The sequence below is a fragment of the Meleagris gallopavo genome, chromosome 5 (assembly GCF_000146605.3).
Source record: "Meleagris gallopavo isolate NT-WF06-2002-E0010 breed Aviagen turkey brand Nicholas breeding stock chromosome 5, Turkey_5.1, whole genome shotgun sequence".
NCBI classification, from domain to species: Eukaryota; Metazoa; Chordata; class Aves; order Galliformes; family Phasianidae; genus Meleagris; species Meleagris gallopavo.
The window spans coordinates 2,356,295-2,373,054 of record NC_015015.2 but is presented as its reverse complement, the minus strand read 5'-3'; the positions used below and the strand labels follow the sequence as shown (position 1 = coordinate 2,373,054).

Genomic DNA, 16,760 nt, shown 5'->3' with positions numbered 1-16,760 from the left:
AAGGTTTCTTCAATAGCATCCCATGAGGTACCTGATGACAGCCTCTTCCAAGTTTACATGGGCTACACTTAATAGTTCTATCTTACTTATTAGCTCAGGGCTTGTAAAGTAATGTAACAGATCTGCCAGACATGACTTTCCCCAACAGAAGGATACTAGCATTATCTGCCCATAGGTGTAGTTACTCCAGATCTTGTCTGTATTGCAGCATGACAAACAGCTTATTATACTCATTAAACCTGCAAAGATCCCTGGAGCTCCTACAATACACAACTGTATTTGCCTCTTCCAATTCTTTGACATTAAGGACAATCAAAGTGATAGATCTCATATCACACATCTAGTTGTTCATATCTGATCTTTAGTGTTTTTGGCTAGTAGAATAAATCTACTAGCACAGCTTTAAATACCTGTGATGTACTTTCTACTGGCTCTTTGCTTTAAGTCAATTGATCCTTCTCAAGTTGTAGCATCATTTTGGTTGGAAGGGAACTTGAAAGCTCATTACTCCAACCACCTGCTCAAAACGGGGTCAACGTTGGCTTCAGACCAAGTCACTCAGGGCTTGTCAAACTGCCAAGGAGAGGGATACCCTAGCCAACTGGACAACTGTGCCAACTGTTTGGCAGATGCCTCAGATGAACAGTTTCAGCACTTACCTTTCCACTTTTGTTTTTTTTAAGTCATTCCTCAGCTAGATACTGCAGTTACTCCAGGCATTCTTCTTTTTTAAGTGACATCGAAAGTGAGCATACCGCAGAGTGATGTATAAACTTAGCAACACCACATATGCACTGCTCAGGTCAAGGGATGCTTTTGTTTCGTGTGTCTAGAAGTGTCATCTGCATCACAGGCCCTCCCAACACTTGCATATAATTAAGTCTAATTACTATTGTGTTTTCTGCTCTTTGCAGGCTATTTTTTTTTTTAATGCCATTGTCATGATGCAAATCGGATGAACAAGACGAAATTAACTATGGAATTTCAATGAAAGAATATTTCCTGTTAACCGTATGATTCATTCATTATTGGTTTTCAATTCTCCCTTCAGCAATTTGGGATATTCCACAATTCTGTAGTTTAGATAAACTAACTTGGCTATTATAAAAATCTTTTTTTTAATACATCTTTAAGTAAACGAGCCAACTGCTTCAATGAAAGGCACAGGAGAGTAGTAGCCTGTAAACACATTTGCTAGCTAGCTGTGGTGTGAACAGTGTTTTTATGATTCACTATAAGACTCTGTAAACTATAACTACAAGAATCCAGCAAAACAGTGTCAGCAACAGCAGTACACTAAAATTCAAACTACAATGTGAAAATACTTTCAGCCAGTCTTTTAAAGCTTGATTTGCTCCACTTCTGATATTGAATTATATATCTATTCAATTCACTCCCTTGTACAATTTAGATGTGTAACGGTCATGCTACATAAAACCTTAATACCCAATATGTATAGCACAATTAAGCTTAAAGCAATGGGGAAATAAGGAGTAATTTCCCCAAGAGCACTACAGAGCAGAGAAATAAAACGGGCCATTTACCTTTACACATCAACTCTCTATTAATAAGGTTCTTAGAATTTCCTAAAGGGAAGAACACATATTTTACAGTTTTAGCAGATGAATTCTCTAAGAACATCTACTTTGTCTAAGCTGTTAAAACCAATCTTCTCCTGTCTATTTATAGGAACTTTAAAAAAGCCAAACAAACTGAAACACGACTACTATAGAGTCCAAATGATTTTCAAGGCGGATCACTTGGCTATCATAAACCTTTGTTTTCACAGCCAGAACACTGAATCTTACAAGGTGCAAGAGACTCAGCTTCCTCATATGGGGACAGCGAGTCTTTAATTGTAGAACTCACACTCAAAGGTAACTGACAGGATGAACATATCTCATAACCTTCATATGAAAAGTCCTTCCACTACCGCAAGAGCAACTTTTCCTAATAATCCAACCAGGTTTCTGTACTTTGTCGATTTGACAGGTTAGGCAGATTTAAGACAATAATAAAATTGTGTGCTTGATCTTAAGATTTGAAATAACCTGTAAAAACCTACAGCTGTGGTTGGATCTAAATTTAATGAAATCTCTTTTCGCTATCAGGATAAGCAATCTTGTTTAAATTCTGTGAAAATCAATGGACACGATTAGCTTTCAGCATGCCCAGGAACCTGGCACAAAAATGCTAGTATAGCATATGCCAGATAAAGGCAGTCATTAAAAGAAGAACAGTCATAAAAATGAATGACTAAATTGCTTGTAAATTCATGGTTATGAGAACTACTTTGGGTATGTAGATGTAGCAAGTCCATTACGAGTGGTTCAGCACTTCCTATAGCCTCATTGACAACAATATTGTTCTCATTCTTCTACACATATCTCTAGACTGCAACCACCTCCATCCTCAGTAACAAATATTCATAGCTTCCCAAGACCGGTTAACAACCGAGATTTGCTATGCTTCACATAGCTCCTATCTCACTTTGCTGCAATGAAAATAAGTAAATGAGTCACAGCACAAACTATACCCTATGGCCTTTGCAAGTTTTCATAGGAATTTCCCAGCGGGACCAGATCATCAACATCCTTTTCACACTTGGAACAAATTGATTTTCAGAAACATCTCAACCCATTTGGTCATGGGAACTATTCACCTCTTGTTAAAACAGACTGCTACAAGCCTTTTGAATAGCTGCTAATAGCAAGCCAACCTAAAAGCCTGGCTGAGGCCCAGAAAGAGGTTACTAGGGTTTCCAGCTTATACTACTGGGGACTCCACTAAACACACACAGTACTGGATGTATAACATTGACGTTGCTGTTGATTGCAATCATATACAGGAAGAAAAAAAAAAAACCTAACTGAGCATTAGTATTGCTAGGTACATTTGTCCAAGCACACAAAAATCATCAGGTATCTCATGAAGATGGTTCTCTTATTACCTGAAGATTATTTGGTATTTAAGGTGTCAGGAGCACATTTTCAAGTGATTTTAAACTATTATCATGCTTAAACACAAAATAACATTAAATAGACCCAAATCATTTGAATTTTTGAATCGGTGTGAGTCACGTTATGTTGTACAATATCCCCTTACATCCCATCTGGCATAATTTAACACTGCATGGTAGAACAGCGTGAGAACAATTATATGTATATCTCAGATAAACATCACCTAAAGAGTGATTACTATTTCAGTTTGTAAACGCAGGCCGGTAGGTAACAGGAATGCAGACAGGCAAGGAAATAAAATGAGTTACATGGCAGCTTCTCTGTTCTCTAAATACCATTTGATTTTTACTTAAATAGAAACTGGTAATCTGACAGAAAACTTAAATACTGAGAAGTCCCACACCAGCTACTTGCATGGAACGTGCTCTGAAGCACCTTATGAAGTCTGGATGTGTTCACAAAAATGCAACAATAAATGCATGACTAATATAGCAGAAAACCTATCAACAGCAATCTGAACTGTGAAAATGCTTCGACCTTATCATTTCTGGAAACCATTTTGCTAGTTATCAACTAGAAATGCATACCTAGCTAACAAACTTGCTGTCAACATAGCTCTACTCCTGCTACCCAGCTATCTCACATATGCTCATTTTCACAACATACTTGATTTTTTCTTTAGTCTCTCGAAGCATTGTATGCTAATCAAATCAGTTCAACTCAGAAACACACAAAACATTAAGAGAAAAGACTTCATCAGTTCTATGATTTGATTCAACCTAAAAATGTTGCATGCACAAGCTTGTCTAAAAACCTTTCAAAATATGTCTGTTACATGCAGCAAAAGCTGTGTCTATCACAACGGTATTAACAAGCAAAGCCCAACATGTCTTCTGCAGATGTGAAGCAGAATAAATGCTTCCCATGGACATTTTGTATTAAATAGCTTGCAAAAAAGAAGTCTCATAAATCAAAAACAAAGGTCTGTACAATTTCAGCCTGGTACCAAGTTAAAATTAATCCCAAAAACATGTTGTTCAGCATGGTAGAGAAGTATTAAAATTGCTTCCTCGCCATTCATTTCGTTCTATTTATTATAACATTTGACTGGGATATGGTCAAGTCCCAAACTCTTTTTTTAAATGCTTTTCCTACATTTAGGACGCTTTTCATAAAAACCTTTTCAACAGCCCATATTTTCTATGTCCTCACTATGCTACCAGCATCAACCCGTGCTCTCCACAATGACTATATCACATATTTACACAAACCTTTTAGAACATAAGGAAGGTGATTTAATTTCTTTTCATTTTCAACTATCAATGCTTATTTTGAAGGAGCTGTTGCTTCTTTGAACTTTGCTGATGAAGATCAAGACTCTGATATCTTGTCAGCTCCTCCCACAAGCGGTCCCTGCAGTTTATACAGGCAGTTACTATTTTCTTCTTCAGAAGTGCTCTTAAACTCTCAACTCTATCAACAATAGCCACCAACATGACAGCTAGAGATATGAACTGCAAAGGCTTGCATTAGTTCGCCTAAATATCACAGGCTACAAAGAGCAAAAATACATGTATAAAACTATAAAGATTTGGAAATACTTGAAACATTTTTAGGAACAAATTTGATAAAGGCTATTAGATGATGTAATCCAGTTCACTGCTATTACAAGAAAACTTGTTGCTGTTTCCATCACAACAACCATGTGTTAAACCCTTAAGCCTGTTAGAATTGCTAAAGCCAAAACATTGCCCTGCAGCACGCTTTATGTCACCTAACTCACTGAATTGCAAGTTGCTTGCTGAATTCAGGCAGGTATTTGACACTAGGATAACCAGGTACTGGACCTCTTCCTCCCAGTTAGTTTGGGGAAGTTCACACATCCACTTACCACTTCCATTTGTACAGGCCAAATATACCAGCACAACATTGCTAAGGGTGAGCAGGATACCAGGATTACAATGGAACTTTGCAACTTTTTGTCACTGAATATTAATTTATCAAAACATACAGTATGAACTAGTAGATCTTGTAATACTTTCAAAAAATTCTGTCTCTTTCACAGGTAGGAAAAGGTAATTTTTCATCAAGTTCAATTCACATACTGCTCTTGTTTACAACTAAAAATTTATTCAAAGTTATCATCAACATAATCCTATTTACAAATCAATTAAAAATGCAAGTTAAAAAACTTTACAAGTAAAAGCGTAAAAACAGTTTAAAATTTTAGACATAACACAAAAAAAATAAAATCCTTGCTGTATTTTTCCTTCCTCCAGGTATGCTACATTGGCATTACCTATCCACAGTTGGGATGTTATCTAAGAACAAGTTGGCATCATAATGCTGAAAATAAGTACACTAAACATATTTCACAGTATTAATATTATAAAATTTCAGTGAAAAATATTTAGCAGGACAAAAGAATTTCTAACTTCTCTATCATGAAATTATTAGAAACCTGAATGTAAGTAAACAATTAGAGGAAGTTGAAATACTACAGCACCACTAATTTCCTTTTAAATCTTGCATCATATCAAGTCTTAATCTTCCAGTCATACTTACAGGGAGAAGCTCACAAAAGTTAGTATAAGGTATACCATCCACTTCTAAATTCACAACTTCAAATAATAGTTCATACTAATTTGCTGTTATATTGAAAACATTTGTAAGCTTCAAATAAGAGACAAAAACCAAATGTATTTTATTTCAAAATTTGACAAAATACACGTACTTCCCGTAACTGGGTCTTATAAAATACTGCATTACTGAGAGAGACATCTTTAACAAAATAATTTACAGGAGGAAAACAAAAGTCACTGTTCTCACTTGCTTTCCATCAACCCCATTTGAAATACGGATGAAGTCAGAATCTAAATCCTATTTTTTTCTTGCAAACATGAAGTAAAAGGCTTTTGGATGTCCGTGCTTTAACACCCACTGCTACATTTCCTTCAGAAAAGCTTCTAACAAGGTTTCTTGGCACATCCTGTTCTCGCTTCAAGCTCTTTGTTTTAATTCCTAATGAAGAAAAACATTATTACAAACAGAAAACATTATTTTAGTTTCTGATAAACTACAATTGGCAAAAAAATTTAAGTGATACTAGATTTCAAACTTCAACCATCACAGAAAGATTTTGGTGGCAGTCCTTAGCTCTTGTGACAAGGTTTTCTTCAGCAAGATTGCAATAATACTGAGTTTTCATTAGATACTATCCAGCTAACTGTTAAAATGTTAAGAATTTCATTTATTATTAAATGCATGGATATATTAATCGAACCAATGGCTTAATATGCTGATCAAAGCAGCACATGCTGCTAAATCACCAAAATTACATGCATTGACCTTAAATTTGAACCACCTATAAAAACTTGATTGCCAACACAGTGTTTTGATGCTTACCTGACATTTTGGGTACTCTCAATACCCTCCTGTTTAACAAGATCTCTTGTCGAACACGCTTTGGAGAAACTGGGTCTTGCAGATTACCTAAGCCAGCATTAGATGTAGAACTGGAAAAACAGCCAGAGATTTTGCTCTCAGTCAAGTGATTTCGCTATCTTACAGTACATTTGTCCTAGCAATATGCAAAAACATTAAACAGTATTATCTAGTCTTGGTAGTTCACAACCAAATGCAAAGAATAAACTAATTTGTCTTTGATGTTTATATATGAGAAAGATTCCTCTTTCCTTCCTCTTTTAAAAAATTGAGAAGAATATTTCAGTTGTGAAAACAAGAATTAATGTTGCTTAATTGTGAAGAACACAATATATTACCTTCTGGAAAATCACAGAAGTCAATTTGATGGTCACTGCACATCTCATGATTACACTAAGAAACAACTTTAACTTAGGTATGACATCCCTGAAACGACTTGTTCAATGAATTCACAGTGGTCAAACTTTTTATTGCTACAGTAGTTGTTCTATATCATGCTCCAACAGCATGATAGGGGGTGGCTTCTCTACTTTTTAGAGAAGCTACATGAAAGATGTTACCGCTTCAAACTCACTAAGTAAAAAAAAAACAACTGTATTTTATGCCTTTTAAGTGATGGAATTAAAATCTCCAGGGAAAAATATGAACCTATCTGTAATCTCAGCCTTGCATGCTTTCCTCACTTGCATCCCTGGTTTCACTCTTCTAAGAACGTCTCATAAACAAGTTTATTCTATTTGTGTCAAAGTTTCTGTGCTTTCCCCATCCCTCTAATGGGATTGTACTATCTCTATTTATAGTCATCTAACATGTACTAGCTCTTTCAATAATTTTCTGAAAATATATAGCAAGCAGGGAAGACCAAGATCTGCCCTGTGTCTGTCTTAAGATCTAGTCACATTGCTGCTTCTTGGAACAGCATTACAATCTTAACCTGAGCTCTATTAGTAAAAACAGACTCTGTAATCTAACTGACTTATCTCCTAACAATAGGACCATTTCTAATTATATTAAAAGCATAGAGAATGTCTGAAATCTATATTCTTATTTTCATGTTAGTAGATGAGCAACTGGAGTGAACAAATGTGAACAGTAAAGCATGAAAGACAAGAGAGGGGAATAAATAGCAAAGATGAATTGAAAGGAAGCCCTCTGATAAAAAAGGAGCATCTTTTTCTCTATGACAAATAAGTAGCTTTCATTCCTTCTCTTCATAAACACCAAGAAAAAGCCATAAAGAGTTTTAGTTTACAGTAAAGAATGCTCTTGTAGCTTATCTTAAAACATTTGCCTTAAGATCAGAGAAAGCAGGCCCCAAAAGTTCACTTTCTCTTTCTTGAAGAGAACTGAGGCAACAAACTCAGTTTCAGAGAACTGAAATCATTTATTTTGTTAAACCTCATAACTCTCTGAAAAATTGAAAGAGCACAACATGCCTCCTTCCTTATTCCAGAAAGAAAGCGTTCAACAAGTAGTAACAATTAGAACAAAAACATGAGATTATATTTTATTCTTCCTGGAAAATTTTCTATTTCAAAGATGCTAATAAACAAAGAGTGCTTTAAGTTTCTTTCATTTCCTGAGATAAAGCTGTAGAACTTGATTCTAATGGTCTTGAAACATTTTCAGAAGACCCATTAGGTGGCAGCTCCACTGGCTGCGTAGCAGAAGGTGACTTATATTATGATCTAACAAGTTGTATCAATTCTTGATCTTTTGAGGAGAGAAAAGGGAGCTGTTTCATCACTACAGACCTGACAGGTTACCCTCAAAGACATTAATAAATAGTTTGAAGTGGAGAGAGGGAAGATTGAGGTTGGATGTCAGGGGGAAGTTCTTCACTATGAGAGTGGTGAGGTACTGGAACAGCTGCCCAGAGGCTGTGGATGCCCCGTCCTGGAAGTGTTCAAGGACAGGTTGGATGGGGCCCTGGGCAGCCTGGTCTAATATTAAATGTGGAGGTTGGTGGCCCTGAATGTGACAGGGGGGGTTGGAGATGCATGATCCTTGAGGTCCTTTCCAACCCTGGCCATTCTGTGATTGTGAAATTTTAAACAAACAAACAAGCAGTACAATTCCATTTAGTTTCTACTCAGTTGCAGCTTTTCTACCACTCTACCACTAGGTTCGTTTGTACTTATTCTACTAAAATAACAGAAACCTCTAAACCAAAAGCTGAAAACCATTCTTCTTAATTTGTCATGAGAAAATTTGAATTGTCAAAGATTTGAGTCAGAACATCTCACGTGCAGATTCAATGACTTAAATAAGATGCTTTCGAATTTGAAATAACACCAAAACTGTAACAAGAACAAGAGAAATGAATATGAACTCATTTAAACAGAATTGCACGAGTTAACTTTAACCTTACGTAACACCATAATGTGATGGAAAATTCAGCAATGACAGCGGGGTAGCAGAGTCCCAGGCTGCAGTTAGAGAGGAGAAACCCAAGTGCAGCAGCCACAAATGCAGAAGCAAACGAAAAAAGCTGCCCACCTTTGGAAGGGATCTCCAGCAAGACACCCTCGCCTCTGCTGCCAACCCTTAAATGAAGTCTGGGAAGGGGTGGATCCTGGCTCTAGCCCTTCTGGTCACTCAGGTGCATTGCTTGCATCTGAGCTCCCCTAGGTTGGCCCTGATTTCCCATCAAGTGCTCAATCACTGTTTCAGGTCATGACTTAGCATTCCTGCTACGTCTTACCTTAATACCTTTCGTTTTCTCTCAGCAGCTGAAGTCATTGCCATATACGAGGGCTTCTCAAGTACTGAAGCAGGATTTTTGTTTTTCAAGGAAGAAAGACCAAGTCTGAAATCAAATGATTTTACTTTATGAGATGTATTCTGGATAGAAGGCGAATAAAACTGCTCACGTAATCTTCATTTCTTATTAGTAAGACATCATTGATTTTAAATAATGGCAAAATACTAATTAAAATTGAAGGTTTGATTTTCAAAGCATTAGTTCATTTTACTTGTAACCTCTACATCAATGACAAAAAGATAGGTTCTTAAAAATAAATAGTATTAAAATGTTTGGGAAATAGAAACAAACAAAAAAAAACAAAACCACCAACAGATAACGTTCCTTGCCCAAATAAATGGAAAAATACCTTTGAAGAATGCTACTGCTGCATGGTTGTGACTCCTTTGCAGATGAGTCAATAGAAATTCCATTTGTTTCACTTGTTCCTTCACTGAGAATTATTGTTGAGTCCATTCTATCTTCATCACACTCTAGGATATCATCACACATAGAGTCGGTAATAGAGGGCTTTCTCAGTTGAATACCTGTATTACATTCATTTGTTTCCCGAAGGCCTGCCAGGTGTAATGCTTGTTTTACCACAGTCTGTGAACAGCTGCTTTGTATTGGTTTTCTGCAAGATTCTGGTGTATATATAATAGGTTGAACTTCCTTGCTGAGAGAATCCTCCAAATTACAGAGGCTGAAGTGCTTGGATGCAGCAGAACTCGGAGTTTTGACTGGAGAATCCATTAGCTTTCGTCTAGTTTGCTTCTGTGGTGGTACTGCAAATTCTACTAGTTGTGTATTTCTCTTCACTTCTTGTGATGGTGTGCCAGAAGTTGAACCTGTGCAACGGTCAGCAGTTGGTTAGCACATTCACCTACACGTAGCACCTAAATAATGCTTTTCCCTTCTATTCCCTTCTGAAATACGTTTATTAGCAGAAGATATTAGCATAAGTTATCAAAAATACTATTTATTTCATCTACATATTAATTACATCATGTAACTTTTATTACTTCTAATGCAGTATTGTCCAGATGGCAGCATTTGTTCTATGGCACTCCAAGTATTATAAATATGCATAGACTGATATGGTTAATCCCAGAGATATTACAAGTAATCACAAGCAAGAGATGAGACATTACAACAGGGAATGGAAGAGTAAGAGCATTGAAAATGATAGCATTACCATGACAACTCTTAAATTAAGATGGTATCGTCACAGTAATCTACAGCTGCCTCCTAAACACGGTCATTTTTTCCTAGCAAGTATCACGGAGGAGAATGAGCAATTATTATATGAGAATGAGATCAAATCTGTTAGAGGGAAAGAAATCCTTGAACACTGCCAATGAGGCAGTAGTGTCTCAGAAAAAGGCAAAGATAGCAGTCACCTGAATTTTGCTAATCTTGATATATCTGCTCCAGAAAACTAAACTGTTAAACAACTAACTAATCCAAACACATTTAGAGATAAAAAGCTAAGCAATACAGCACCAAATGGCCATCGTTGTGATTCATCCTGACTTGTAGCATTTTTCAGGAAGCGCCGCAATATTTTCTATTGTCACCTACTTGAAAACAAAAGCAATCTTAAAAGTAAAAAAGGTTCCACTTTTATTCAAGTTTTCAGTGAAGGAGGCTGATTTCAAGACAGCACCATTCAAACAGCTAGGCTAGCAGCGACTTAAGTCAACCACACGCAGTTAAATGCAGAAAATTAAGGGCAGGAAGGGAGGAAGGGAGACAGGCACACAAATCAAGGATTGAGAAGGCCTGCCAAAAAACAAAGCGCTCCTGCAACATATAACTTCGCATGAATAGGACAAGAAAAAGGCCACCATCCTTAAACACTTAAATGGACTGGCCCCACTTCAGCCTGTAGCCATCGTATCAATCAGTTCCCCTTTTTGCATTACCTACTACATTCCTAGGAGTAACTAAATTGTACAAAACACTCATACTTTTAAATTGCTCAGTTACTTAGGAATTAACTACAGTATTCATTTAATAGTATTAAAAAAAAAAACCAAAAACAACCTATTTCTCCTAAAACTCCTAAAACTTCAGGACTCTTTTTGCCCCAGAATAAGAATTAGTTCGAACTCCTCAGAATGCCTATCTTCAATTACATCATTCATTAACGTGCTATTTTAGAAGTTCAATAATAATTCTTAGAATAGGAGAAAAACTGATTCAAGATATTGCATCTACCTCCTACCTGCCCAAGTTTGATTTCCTACAGAAGTGTGAATGAATCTTTCTCTGACTGTTGACCACTTCTCATTACTGGTGTAATCCACAGTTAAAATCCAATCTACTATAGACAAAAAGCCTTAAGAATACCATTTAAAATCACATTTGGGCCTTTTCTCTAGTATATAAGAACATCACCGAAGAAAAGCATTCAGAAGGAAGATCTCAGCATCTTCCTTTTTTAATTAAAAAAAAAAACACCCAAACAGACATTTTCTAGGCAGTCACTACATACTTTGAAACTAGACAGTGTATGGTAGGTGCTTCATGACCATCTAGAGATGATAGCCAATTAGAAGATAGAAATCAGAGCAGCGAGGAAGTAGAGGAGGATTTAAAAACCTATCATGAAGCCTAGACGCTTTCAGTGAAGATGAAATGGGTAGTACCAAAGCAGGTCAAAGCAGCAAGTAAATGAGATGCAGTGGATATGGCACAAATCTATTCTATATCACCAACATTTTATAATGAAACCACGTAAAAATAAAATAAACAATTATCCCACACTCAAGGGCTCATTTTCAGTGAAAAATGTTTAAATAAAGAACAATCTTAACCAACATTTCCTAAACAACAAAGTGGGTTAAGTGAAGCTAAGCTATTTATGAGATGAGTTTCACAATTATATGAACAGTTAGAATTTTATGGTGTTTTCAGCTATAAAAAAAGGAAAATTTAAGTTTCATGATTGACGTGAAATAAATGAAATTTAAATATTTATGCATACATACATTTGTGAGTGCACCCATTACAGACTGTTTTGTTATACACAACGTATGCAAGGGATTTTTTAGTAAAAAAGATGTCCATTTTTAATATTATCTCTTATCTTAGCCCAAAGTATTGTCAGTATTCACCAGATGAAGTAGAGCAAAATGTTGATAGTGTCACAAATTATAGTCAAGTTACTGTCTCAACAATGTTATGCTTCATTAATCTGCTTGCTTAATCAACAATGTTATGCTTCATTAATTTGCTCTCTTTAATTTTGGTTTTCTGAAAGAGTACGATATTCTTCTCCATAAAAGATACTTAATACCAGCATTTCTCTTCCAAAATTTTTTTCTGGTCACCACAAACAAAAATAGATAACAGAAGATCTTATAGTCTTAAAAAAATATCATTATATAATGATTGCAGTTTAGTCTTTGAAATAACTATCCATTAGATGTTATAAGACACATTTTAAAATATTCATTTATTAGATTTTTCTCCTGCTCATATGCATCTGTAAGAGTGTGTTTTGGGAAAAAGAGTGGTTAGAATTCTCTTTTTCTGCTGTTGCATTATGACGGAGTTTCCAGTTTCAGAAAGTTTGCTTACTGTAAGACAGTGAGGTTTTGCTAATGTCCTAAAGGTACTAGGAAGGAAGTCTGATGGGGAAACATTTTGGCGAGAGTGCCAAGTTTTAGAAGCTTCTTCAGGACTGAATACTGGAAGCCTTTTCAAATTAACCGTAAATGCAAGCATTTAAACCATGAATGAGATAGGTAAAGAACATAGAAATATTGCCAACATTAATAATTTCTTGAATTTCATCATAATAAACTGTAATTCACACTGTAATACATTTACATTAATAGACAATTGCAACAATTCCACATAGGACAAATATAAGCTGTTAGTCAAAATCCAGACCTATTTTTAAAATCTAATTATTTCTGGAATTAAACTCAGAGCAAGAAGTAGTTTAAAAAAAATAAAAGCCCTAGGCCTTTTTTTTTTGCCAGTTGAGTGGAGAACATATAAAATATTCAAGAAAAGTCCCTTCTCAAAGCTTCTTGTGAAAGCATTAAGTCATTCCTAAAAAAGTAAACAAAAACATTACTAGCCACATCTTCTCTTCTCCAGGTTCAACAAGCCTGCTCCCTCAGCCTTTCTTCACATCAGAGGTGCTTCAGACCTCTGATAATCTCTGTGGCATACTGTCCCTCCTCTGGACATGCTTCAACAGCTCTATGTCCTTTGCTTCTGGAGGACCCCAGATCCAGATGCAGTTCTCCAGATGGGGCCACACATGAGCAGAGCAGAGAGGGACAGTCATCTCCCTCTCCCTGCCGGCCACCTTTTTCTGTGCTGCCCAGGATTATTCATCCAGACCCAGCCTGTTTGTGGCTCTTTCTCAAAGGCAGTTGTCCATTTCTTAACATGTAGGCATTCCCTGGGGTGGGGTGGATGCCCCATCTCTTCTAAAAAGCTTGTAGTTCTCCATCATAACGTTCCAGTGGTACAATTCATCCCACCACATTTCTGCAATATCAATTAGGTCATAGTTTTCCAAATCCAGTGTGGTTCCCCAGCCCTCCTGCTCTACTTCATGCTGTTTGCACGGGTGTAGAACAACTTCAACTTGGCCTTTGGTTGACATTACCTTCTTAGAGGAGCCACTCCACATTCCTTTGGGACAAATCTGAGATTTTTTTCCAGCTGCCTTCTTAAGTTTTACAGTGTTCCCTGGCCTGCTTCTGTCACTTAAATGTATATCACAGAATCCTTAGAGTTGCAATGGGCTTTTACAGGTCACTTAGTCCAACTCCTCTGCAATGAACAGAGACACCTACAGCTTGATCAGGTGCTCAGAGCCCAGTCCAGTTTGACCTGGAATATCTCCAGGAATGGGGCATCCACTACCTCTCTTGTCAATCTGTTCCAGTACTTCACGAGCATCATCCTAAAAACCTCTTACATCCAAACTAAACTCCCTTGTTCTAGTTCCAAATCATCTCCTTTTCCTAGCACAACAGATCCTGCTAAACAATCTGTTCCCCTTCTTTCTTATAACCTCATTTAGATATTGAAAGGCCACTACCAGGTCTCTCCAAAGCCTTCTCTTCTCTAGGGTGAACAGCCCCCAATTCTATCTATCCTCAAAGGGGAGGGGAAGTGTTCAATCCCTCAGACCATCTTTGTGTCCCTCCTCTGGACGTGCTCCAACAGGTCCACGTCTGTTCTATACTAAGGACTCCACATCTGGAGATGCGTTCTCCAGATGCGTTCATCCAGATGAGTTCTCACCAGTGCAGAGTAGATGGGCTCACCCTTCCCAGACTGAAATGTAGTTTAAAGGTAATTGCCATAATTCCTTCTGTGTATTGTTTATCTTATCAAATTCACTCAATTTCAAAGTAAAACTCATCCTCAACTGAGCAACAACCACCCAAACAGTACAAGGTGGCTTTTGTCTTTAACTTTTTACTACTTGTTTCAAAAGACTATTTAGAAGAATAGATTTACCAGGAGAAAAAGTAGTATTAGACATTTGCAGAAATGCAAGCTAGTATGAAAACCTGAAAGCAATATTTACAGAACATGAGTCACAACAAAAGCAAGCTGAATTAACGGCAAGAGAAATGATAAATTAGGCTAGATCTAATTGATGCAGAGGACAAAGTAAAAAAAAATGTCTTCTGGAAGTGATGTTAATACATGCATATAAGGGGAATATTTCTGGAAACATTCTAAATTAAGTCTGCCAGGTTGTTCTGCTAAAGCAAAATCAAATATTAATGCATTCATTTCAATAAACATTTCTGAGCAACCAATGATTGATCCAATTACTATACTAATCATACATTTTGATTCTTCTAACAACTGACTTGTGGAATTCCGCATTGCAAATGAGGTCTAGTGAATGAATTTCATTTATTTAATCTCCTTGTGACCCAAAGGCACCTCACTGTGAAGGTGAGTTTAACAATTGTTTTGCAGAAAAAAAAAAGGAAACAACCCCAAGAAACAAAACAGCTGTGAACTAAAAGGCTAAAATTCAGACTATGTAGCTGTGGGTCCCAATGGTCAAGAATTCTATTTCACATCACGTGTGAAAAATACTCAGTCATACAAGACAAGTGTGAAAAAGCTGTTCAATATACGAAGAATCTTTCCTACATACAAGCAGCATGCTTTTTGAATTTTTAATGCTTCTCCTCCTATATACAACTACATCCCAACTTTCCTGTCATTCCATATAATAAATTGACTTCACTTTTGGATGTTTGTCACTGGGGGAAGTAATGGATGCTTTTTTTTTTTTTTTCCTTCTACTGTAAATCAATTTCATTCTCTCATTGCTAATGTAAGTAAGGTTTCCGGAAATGGGATGCCTGAAACAATGCCAAGATCCTTCCCATTCACAGAAATAACTGCAAACACCAATCATAGCTTTCCACCCATCAGTTTATGCTCTGAATCCTGTACGGCTCTCCATTAAACAGCCAAAAACAGAGTCTAAATTCATTTTTAAATGAGGTTGCATTTACATTAACAAGAGGTTTTCCTAGTGTGTACTTAATTTAATGGAAATGGTTGAGTTGCTCACAAAGTTACACATTTTAGATTCACAAAAAACAATTCTAATGTATAATTAAAAATAAAATAAAATGTTAAAAATAATATGAGCGAAAACTTCGGAATGTACATTCATAAAATAGTTGTTTTTAAAAGCTCTCACCTATTAATAGAGTATATAAGTAGCTTCAGATGTTATGGAAACACCATGTTAAGGCTTCAAAATGAACATAAACAAGAGTAGAGGTTCTGAAATCAATGAATTTTCAGTCACAGAATAAAATCCTATAATCATTAAGGTCCAGCCTCAAAGATCATCTAGTCCAACCATCGACCCATCCCCCCACAATGCCACTAAACTGGTCACGTTATAGGAAGATTTTTTTTTATTTAAGAAAGCACAAATTAAACTGCAAAGGATGTATAATCAAGTAACATAGGAAACAAATAAATTCAATGGGATAAATACTTGTAAGTGTTCTTAAATTATTTAAACCGAACAATTGGCAATTAAATCAAAATGTGTCATTTGGGAGTCAATTTGAAGCAAGCTCACGTTATGTTCAAAAGTCCTGGGGTAGTAAAAAAAAAGTACAATCAGAAATTTAGAGACAGATTCTCCTGTACAAAACATTCCTTGAAACATTATACATACAATGTGTTAGCATGAAAAGTTACATAAACTGTGGCAAAGCCAACAAGCTTTAATTAGCTTGTGCTGAAAATTAACTGTCATAGTAACTTGACCACAGAAACATGTTGAATGAACAGCTAGACTTTTGATCTTGTTCTTTCCCCCTGTAGCTTTATAGTATTTAAAACACAGGAGAGCTTTTCCATATAAGAAAATCTTAAGTTCTATGCATTACTAGAACTCAGCTTTAATTCCACATCATTTTTAAACTCCTGATAGAGAGAAGAGTGTCTTTTAAGATCATATGAAAACCATTAGACAATGAAGTCAACATTTTGGAAACGAAACTCAAAATACTTATTTCTGTGATACACCTTGAACAAGAGAATAAAAATCCTTACTTTGACCTTTAGCATCATTTTTTTTT

General features: G+C 36.2%; 1 protein-coding gene across 1 annotated transcript in view; it reads right to left on the bottom strand.

Moving 5' to 3' along the window:
• Positions 1 to 5,640: 5,640 nt before the first annotated feature.
• The window catches only part of KIF18A (kinesin family member 18A), a 36,994-nt gene continuing 25,874 nt past the window's right edge, over positions 5,641 to 16,760 (bottom strand). The window contains 4 exon segments of the mRNA XM_003206089.3: positions 5,641 to 5,981; positions 6,366 to 6,475; positions 9,109 to 9,213; positions 9,518 to 9,998. Of these exon segments, the coding sequence (XP_003206137.3) occupies positions 5,827 to 5,981; positions 6,366 to 6,475; positions 9,109 to 9,213; positions 9,518 to 9,998 (851 nt within the window). The 3' untranslated portion in view covers positions 5,641 to 5,826.